Genomic DNA, 9,823 nt, shown 5'->3' with positions numbered 1-9,823 from the left:
GCAAGTCTACTTTATCGAAAAATGGATACTCGTGTAGCTGCAATTGAATCTCGTAAAACATAAACTTAAAGCCACAATGTGCATAATTTGGGAATGGAAGGTCCGTAGCATACGAGTGTCACTAGCCTGTCATCAGCACAAGCAGTTGCTCGTTATAATGCTTGGAGGCTTCAAAGTTTATTTATGCTTGGCTATGGTGGTGTAGAAACGTATTAATTTTGATTGTGCAGTTTTGCTACAATGCATAGAGGCCTAAATAATGGACCCTAGCCCCAGTCTAATTCTGCCAAGCCTATTCTAAAGCACTTGGCAGAAGAGGCTGAAGTATGGAAAGCAACATACAATATTAAAGGGAAAGTTAATTATGTGCAGTTTGAGCAGCAGTATCCACTTTACCTCAACAAATCAACCCCGCAATCCAACCTCGTAAGCAAAAATTTGAGGCTCTGCAAACTATCGTACAGACTAGTTTGTGCAACACACAAATATGCGCAAAAATCCTAAAATGATACAGCAGAATGGCAGTCCACAAATAAAATCAAAATCAGGGATGGAGATACCTTCTTTATAGTCATCTTATTCAAAACAAGAAAGGAATTTCAATGTGTGAGCATTTTAATTATACTGAGAGACTATACCATGTAACGAGTGACAGCGCTAAGGTAACAACGTTGATTCAAATAATTCCAAAGCCACTTGATTTTACGATACAGACAATGGTCAGATAGCTCCGTTTCGCATAATTCAGAATAAGATTACTGGCATGTGCATGCACAGGCTGGTTAACAGGCATAAGCATGAGGTCCATAGAAGTCGTACACATAAATGTTGTGAACAATTCAGCCCAAGAGGAAATGAAAATAAAAACAATGGTATGCACTGAAAACTTGCTTCCCACAACTAAGCGCAGCCGTGACCATCAGCAGCTTTGCAAGTGTGGAAGCTAACACAAGCGCAAGTTCACGTCCTGAGTTGGCAATACTGAAGCGGTGCCCGCTGACCACATGTGACTATCTCATAACAGAAATGCTTGTGTAATGCAAGCACCGAGGTAAAAATTCTGGCTCGCATAATGAAGCGTGGGCCAATTCGAACTTCCTTACAACCAAAACAAGCAGGGAAAACCCTATTTCGAGCACATAAAGCAATAAATAAAAGGAGGCAGTGCAGTCAATCATCCAATAAAATTTTAGGGGACACTGATTCAATTAAAAAAAGTGAAATACATTGCCATGCATCAAGGGACAAGAAATTATAACGTATGGAGCCACAACATATCACAAAAATGGGCGGAGAATTCTTGCAGATCTCATATCTGCCCTAACTTTCAGATCCAGATTTAATGCCAAGGCCTGTCTACTGCGCAGCGACGACAATGCAAAAGTTAGTAACGACAGGTCTCACAAAACTTCAATATAGTACACAAGCTTGGGAGGACGTGGACAACCTGCAGACACAAGGTCCTGCCAGTTAGCGGGATGAATCCTCTCCCAGAGTGGCAAGCAGCCTATACACCTCCACTAACCACATCCTGTGTTGTTGCTATGGCAACAATCGTCAGAGGCTAGGAAACAAAGGGAATGGGCCCCAAGAAAGTTCTTGGAGTTCCTTATTTTAAAACAGAGCTCAAACACTGACGGAAAGAAAGAAAAACACAAATTGTGTTTCTCTTTCTATCAGTCCATGTTCTAGCGCTGTTTTAAAATAATGCTCAACCAACTCGTCCAACAAGCCACTTTGGAGTTACTGTTGCAGCAAACATGTATCCAACCTTAATAGAACCCACTACATGAAACAATGCAGAGCTGACGGCTGGAGAAGCAAGACATCTCGAGCGTTTCATGGGCACACAAAAAAATTCTGCCACAACAAATGAAGTGTACACTTAAAGATTGTTTCGAACTGACTGAGAAAAAAAAAAGTAAAACCTGAACTGCTCACTGTGCAAAAAATCTTTATACTTGTAATATAAACAACATCCCCAGAAATAATAACACAGCAGGGTTCTTCAGTAAAATCCAACTTGGCCACTTCCCTGATGTAGACGCATAAAACGAAAAGCAGCAAAAGAAAAAACAAATACAAAAAAGCACAACCGAGCATATTTACAGGCTTAAGAGGCACCACAACGCAGCTCAAGAACAAAGTTGAGGCTTTCTCGGCACGTTCACGCTTGTGAAGCCCTTCAACTACGGTATTAGATTGGCAGGCTTACTTCCCTTGGCATTTATGTCGGCCAGAAATCTACAGATACTACAGATTTCAAAGATGTCCAAAGCGGTCGACAATTAAGTGAAAAAAAAAAAAAGGTTTTCAAGGACTGCGACGACTGGCAGGAGAGAAAAAAAACACCGATGGGAATCACTGAAATAATTTGAGATAAAAAAGGGCTGGGAGATGCCCAAACAAAGAGCAAGGAAAGCTTTAAGCTTTCAGCTACATTTGAACATTCACCACCCATCCATTACCCGGTTAACATGGTGCTTACCTACTCTAAATTCTTACAGAAGGATCTCTAGTGCAATTTCTAGTGCAAATCTTAAGAGACTGTGCGTAAGTGTCTTGCACCGTATTTAAAATTGGCCATTGTCTAGTGACTCCACCGAATGTGTAAAACACTTGCAATTTACTGAAAAATTTCCCTTCCCTTTCTCACTTCCCTCAGCTTACAACCTGTAGTGATGAGGCCTGTTGCAGGCGTTTCATGACCTCTGATCTGACGCCAATTTTACCGTAAATTTTTTTCTGCAACCTTATCTCTCTGCAGTTTCAGTTCCAACGGGAAATAAAACAAATGGACCAGTTCTCCCAATGAACAACACCTTGGCTCTTCCAGCAATGAATGCGACAGTCAGCCATCCTGAACCTGCTTAGTACTATCCATATATATATATATACGCTATCTTCATCAACATAGCATCCAAAAGAGGAGACCTTAACGGGCCTCATTTCCTGCCCTCGAATCAATGTACAGCCTTTGTCAAAAGTTTAGAGCCCAGCCCAGAATGAAGCTGTATATTATGACTTCTTCAACAACCATGGAAGTCCTAGCCATTGGAGAGGGCAAGACGAAAAATCTTGCCTTCAGCAAGTTTGGAAACCTGCGAATGCACTACAAGCCTACACTACAATGCACTACAATGGTATGTCTCAGAAGTAGACCCCCTGGGCTCTAAACTTTTGACAAAGGGTGTACCTCAGGGTAATCAAACATTCGCACCACAAAACCTTGCTTGAACCATGTGTCCTATAAGCGCTTCCTACGTTTGTTCGGCTGTGGCTGTTACAGGTTGGCATTACCAATTAAAATGAATGGTGCATGAGACATACTCCAAATTCTTTAAACGTGGGCTCACTCCGGTAGCTTAGCTTCGTCGACCTGCACATCAAAATTCTGAACGAATGAGTGTCTTGCTGTACAGCATAACAGGTGCATAATAACACATCCTACAGTCCCCGTTTGGCTGTTTAAAAATCGAAACGGGCACTGTAAGAATACAGTCAAAGCCAGATACATCGAACTTCAAGGAGATTGGGAAATAATTCAAAATATATCCTTAATTCGATACATAAAAAATGGTACACCTGGCAGCGTGCTGAGAATGCATGCATCATTCTTTAGGCGCAACGGAAGAAGCCCCGTCAACACAAACTGAACTTGACGAGGTGATGTGCGTCATTCAATATATACAACCAACGGAAAAATTAAGTTGACACTGCCTATGATCCAAAACATCCGTGTTTGATATATCCGGGTTCAAGTGCAGCAAATGTGCCAGTGCATCAGCAAATATTTGCTACTCTGACCACTAGCTGAGTAATCCGTTTTTGCTTCCAGAAAGCTACATGGCTTTACTCGGGCAGAGTGTACTACAGTGGCAATCAGGCTTAAGGGAAACACCTAATCTGTGTCCAAGCAAGACCGACGTGCAAACTTTTTTGTAGCCTGGCCTCAGTAGAATGGCTGCCGCGCGGCAAGCATCTAAAGGATGCACGCTAGTCTGTAGTCCTTGAGCTCCAATCTGAGTGGTCATCGGCACTTAAATATTAATGAAAGTGTGAATGTCAGCAATGGCCATTATAATACCATGGTGACACATCTGTGACTGATGCATCACTCTTCACAATATTGAGAACCATGAACCAGATTAAGGAAGGCTCAGAAATGCTTACAACAGTGCAATGCAGAGGTTATCGGCAAGCATGGTGTTGTAGAGAAGATGACCGTAAATCCAGTGACATCAAGGTTATTAAAGGACCCATGCTCCTGCCGCACGGTGTTCAGCAAATCCCAAACACGATAGAGATGATCCTGTGGCCTTTATCCTCGTACTAAAGGAGCACCTCTTGACACACTTCAACCAATCAGTTCCGTTTCGTTGGAATAATTATCCACGAAGTGTGTGCTCTCTTCCAAACATAAAGATTTCACTAGAGCTCCAGTTTTGTATGCATGCACGCACGCACACACATACACAGAAAAACACACATACACAAAAGATGAGGACTTCATAAGAGGCTCCAAACACTGGGGCAGATGACATGACAAGGTGTGCGTCATTTCTGGCAAATAGACAACATGACAAGAAACGGCTTGATACTAAGGAATGGAGATGATGTTGGAGGGAAACTGTAAATGGCAGGACGGACATGACATGGGGGGGTGCCGGAGGGAACTGGCTGTACATGACTGGTCAAACAGAGCAGAAGGGCGTCTCAGGTGGCTCTACGCTAGCCGGAGGCTCGGAAACACCAGGTTTGAGCTCCCAGTTCTGCTAATTCTACTCCTACAAAGGATTAAGCATCTGTATATGCAGGGACAGACAATCCCGAGATGTCTTTTCTATTCTGCTATGCTATTTCAACAACAGGTTCAAATATATACAAGCCAAGTGAAACTGTTCTCGCACCAGTTATTAACCGTTCCCCTCTCTCTCTCTCCCTTGGGATTTGCACACCATATCGCTTCTTGGCACAAATCCTCGAACTCTGACGGCACAAGACTCTCGTGCTGTCATTCCTTCGGCTTACCTTATGTACACGAAATGACTAAAACAGTACCAAACGATGACTGCAACGTCACATCTGACAGCTCCAGCCTGCAATGCATCACTGAAGCAATGACAGGAGACTGGGAGAACCACCCTTAAAGTCCATCACGACGGCCATGAACAATCTTTTTTCCGACCCCGGCTTAAAACAACACCTTCCTGAGTTGGCTAAACGGAGACTTCGCAAGCGGGCAGTTGATCCAAAAGCAACACTGTCCTTCCACAGGCCGCTGCTCTAAGCCTAGTGCGCGGCGGTCGGCGCAGAGTTCGCGCCACTGTCGCTGTTGGCATTGGAGTCCTCGCAGGCCGTGTGTCGCGGCAGGCGGAAGTTGTTAGCATTGAGGTCGATGCTGTGATTGGCTGTCGCCAAGGGGGCAGTGGGGGAGGGCTTGGCAATGGGGCTGTCCGACCGGATGGAGTCGGCGTCGTCCGAGACATCATCCAAGTTGGACAGGTCGCTCATGGAAGAGTCCCATGGGGGGCGCTGGTTGATCAGCAGGTCTTCGCTCGGCTCATCAGCAAGGGATGGCTCTGCATGAAATCACAAGCAAAAAAAATATTAGCTGGAAATTAAATTGAGTATGTGAAAATAGAGTGCGATATGGTTTGATGTATGAAAAATTGCAATCAATAATCTTCGCCCAGATAGATGCAAGAATACACCAGAACAATCGCTCACTAAAATTAAGGCGCGGATGATTCCTGCATTGCCTCCAGCAGTGAAGTGAGTGAAGAGTGCCAGGCAAAAGCCGCTGCGAAACTCTGGTTAGGCTGGTGTCACGACATGACAGCAATGGGGCATAGAAAATGAAAGCCAGAAACCGATGGCTACTCCTCACGCATAACCCTGTTCATCACGTCGCACAGTTTCGCAGCGCCAACAGCAAGAGCCTAAGGTTGTTGTGCAGCAAGACTGCCTCCAGAGTGGACGATAGAAATGGACCAGTAGCAACTGCAGCGTGCAACAGAGCACAACATTATGCATTAAATCAAGAGGTTCCTTGCCTCTTGGCCTTCTTTCTCATTAGGCATTTTTCCGTGGAGCTGGCTGGTATAGAACCGGGGCAACGTTGCCATATTACGGTGTTAGTCTGCACATTAAAAGTGTGTTATAGAGAATGTGTGACGAGTCTTAATTGCGGACACTCGAACTATGCAGCACAGAGCACACATGCGATTAAAGCCAGAGATCATACCACCTGGGAAACTCCGCTTCAAAAAGTGGCTAATTTTAATATGCGCTTTTCGGGTGCCTATGAATTGTCGCGCCATCTAGAAGCGGTCAGTAGAAGCTTTCTGCTATTGCAGTCATTGCCTTCTGGATATCACTGTTTTTTTCTTTTTTTCTACCTTAATTACCTCTACGGCTGTTATGCCTAAAAGCAATTTGCTGCTGCAACTCAACTCTTCGTTTTCCTGGCTGTTGTGCATTTATCAATAATCTGAAAGTTTGCAGCTTACACACAAGTTTCCTTCAATGGCCACGGGCGCTCAACTTGTGTTCAATATGTAGATGAGAGCAGATGGCGTTTGAGCGCAAAGCACTCATTCAATAGCACATGCTCGGTGCTATGGCAGACGTTTCTCTTGCGGCAGTTCATCGACACGAAACTTTCTTGTAGTTAGACCGAACTTCAATGTAGCAGATGATCACATGTCACCAATGAGACCTAAGCCTATGTTCTTGGGCTAATTGGAGGAACATGAGAGAGGTCATTGCCCTACAGTAGGCATAGTCTGGTTGATGAACCTTCAGTCTTCACCCTCGGCCTCAGCGGATGAAGGAACGTCCTTCTTATAACAAAACTGTCTCATGTGCGAGAGACCACTTATGCTTCTCGTGGTACCAAGACTGACAGACCTAGGCCTTTGTTTGGCTAGTTAGCAAACAAGAACAGCGGACCGAGGAGATAGTAACGACACAAGCATACAGAAAATTAACAGCCACAAAGCGAAGCGAGTTAGCTATACAATGATCGACTGCTGCCACGTTTGTTTACCCGAGTACACACACAATCACACACACTTTAACATAGGCGGTACTGGGAACTTGGTTTGGTTAGGTTTATAGTGTTTAACGTCCCAAAGCGACTCAGGTTATGAGAGACTCCATAGTAGAGGGCTCTGGACATTTCGACCACCCGGGGTTCTTTAACGTGCACCACACGGGCACCTTGCTTTTCGGCTCCATTGAAAGGCGGCCACCGTGGCCAGGATTCAATCCTGCATCCTTGAGCACAGTAATCAAGCGCCGTAACCAATGCAACACCGTGGCTGAGTGGAGCACTGAGGACTGAGATACTTCATACTAATGTCAAGAAATTTGGTACACAGAGGCTTATAAATCCAGATTACACTAGTTCCCATATGATAGCACAGCTCAACAGTACAAAAAAAAAAATCCTGCAACTCGCATTAACTGTCACCGATGGCGTAATTCAGGCTTCGCAGAACAGTATGTGGAAGCCACACGTAGTTCCAAGTATGAAAGAAGCTTCTAAAACAGCCGCCTCCTCACCTGTCCTCAGCTCCTCTTCATCAGTGGTTGGGAGGTCATCGCTGGAGAGGGCCGCAATGCAGTACAGTGGAGCAGCTGCAAAGCTGCTCCCCAGTTTGGTGATCCGCGGACGCACAGGGAGACTGTGAAGTGATCCCCGCTGTTGACCCCTAGGGGGAGACTCGTCTTCGCTGCTACTGCTCCCACCACCGTTGGCCTCGGGAAACTCCTCATCCAGGCAGAAGGGGAACTCCCAGTCTGCGAGCACCAGCCACCACTCCTTTCGTCACGCAACCCTCAAGCAGCGACCAAACACTGAACACATTCCAGAAAATGAAGGCCTTATACAGAGAGTGGAAGAGGCAATAAATCAAGTATCCCTACTTGAATACAAGTAGGAGTTGAAGTGGTCTCACCAAGGTTCACTTGTGGCATATAAATTTGCATTTATAATAACAGCTGTTGGCAGTTTAACAGACTAAACTGTGCTCACCATTTCTGCTATCACTACGGAGCGAAAATGCACGAAATAACTTTGCCCGATAGGCAAGCTTCACTGGTTCCAGTTTGAGAGTTCCACGAAGAGGATTATACAAACAACAGCAACAAAAGTGTTCTCAGTGGATGCATAGATACTGATTTCTCGTGATTGTGTGCTTGTCTTGACTTCCATAAAAGTATATGTAATTCTGTCTCGATGCCATTTTGTTTTTGCTTTAACTAGGAAGTGGCCCCACTTGACAAATGGTACTATTTGCAACTGGTCCCTGTCCAATAACCCATTTTAAGCGGTCCAAATTGCAAAATTTTCGAGTAAGAATGAACACCTTCTCAAGAGAGGCTTATTGGCCAGCGCGAGCATATTCAACAGGCAGCATGTGAATTCTAAGGGTCTTGATTTGGCACACATTGTAACTCCAGTGACCACACCATTCCCCACCCGCAAGGTAATCTGCTTCTACTCAGGTGTCCCTGCTAATACAGGCTCACCTGAATTATTATTATTATTATTATTATTGTTATCATTATTCAATTCAAAAAATTTAGTGCTAGTATATGCATATAGCACTGATAACGAGCAAGACCTACTATAGCAGGTAAAAACGTTTGCCGACACTTGGCAGAGCTGCATAACGTGACCTTCAGCATAGCAGCTTGCGGCAGAGAATGTTCCACCTTCGTTCCTCTTACTTCCTAAGCTCTAGAGTATTCCGCAATGTCAGGCGTGGCATGGCCACTCAAAACATTCCGCACACGAACAGCGGAATCAGTAGTTCACCACTGCCGGCAGAAAGCACCCCTACCCTTTCCTCCTCCTCAAACTTCTGCATACAACTCTGAACAATGCCGATGTCATATAATCGAGGTCTACCTTTGAGGCTGGCATAGTCGAGGGCAGAAGGAGGAGCAGATGGAGGTGGTGACGGGGGCGGCTCTTCATCGGCTGCGTAGTGGTGCACCGACGAGATGACATCGTGGAATGACACCGTCTTGCGGAGAGAGGTCGAGCCCTGCACCAAAAAGAATGGCAAGAAAGGATGTAGGAGCAGCGACAGAAGGTGCAACAAAGTGGGAAAATAAGTGCCTATTCTTAATGGTTTCTTCACTCCGCCCTGTGATAATGCGCTGACAAGCCAGCCAGTTGACGATCACACACTACAAAGTATTAAGTATTGGCAAATAAGGTTTAATATCCCAAAGTGACATTGGCTGGAAGACCATAATAGAGGGCTCTAGGTAATCTCTGTGTCACACAGTAAATAGGCGCAATGCATTTCGCCCTCATCGAAACACATCCACTGTGGCTGCAATCGAACTTGTGTCCCCGAGATATGCAGTTGAATGTCCTAACCGCAGAGCTATCATAGTCTGGCAACAGTGGTGTCATTTTCACAATGCCTAGACATTCCCCTCTCGGAATTCATGTGTTCTGAAAGTGCTTTGGTGCATTGTGCTGTATGTCGGCCTGACGTGCATAACACAAACTTAAGCATAGCATAACCTTTTCAGATGCTTAATATGTTCTGTACTAGTATGTCAAATATGAAAATGTGCATGTGAATATTTGGAAAATGACACAAATGGCTAAAGTTTCGGAATTCAGGCATGCTGCGCACTTCAATGTTGATAGAACTGCAGCCCTATTCTTCAGTAAAACAGATTTATATCTGATCGCAATCATTTTCTTTATCGTCCAAATACTCTCCTGCAACCAAACCAACAAATGTACTCCAGTAAGCATTCCACAGCATGAGAAAAAAATTACAGCACTAGA

The 9,823-nt window shown here is 44.7% G+C and overlaps 1 protein-coding gene across 1 annotated transcript in view; it reads right to left on the bottom strand.

Annotated features, from left to right (window-relative positions):
* Positions 1–551: 551 nt before the first annotated feature.
* The window catches only part of LOC146189447 (uncharacterized), a 36,889-nt gene continuing 27,617 nt past the window's right edge, over positions 552–9,823 (bottom strand). Inside the window, exons 15-17 of the mRNA XM_084604257.1 lie at positions 8,921–9,059; positions 7,570–7,806; positions 552–5,582 (exon numbers count right to left, since the gene is read on the bottom strand). Of these exons, the coding sequence (XP_084460383.1) occupies positions 5,293–5,582; positions 7,570–7,806; positions 8,921–9,059 (666 nt within the window). The 3' untranslated portion in view covers positions 552–5,292. The remainder of the gene's footprint in view (positions 5,583–7,569; positions 7,807–8,920; positions 9,060–9,823) is intronic.

Source organism: Amblyomma maculatum, chromosome 5, assembly GCF_055883805.1.
Source record: "Amblyomma maculatum isolate TAMU_Amacu chromosome 5, ASM5588380v1, whole genome shotgun sequence".
Taxonomy (NCBI): Eukaryota; Metazoa; Arthropoda; class Arachnida; order Ixodida; family Ixodidae; genus Amblyomma; species Amblyomma maculatum.
The sequence above is the reverse complement of the archived record's forward strand: the minus strand, read 5'-3'. Positions and strand labels throughout refer to the sequence as shown.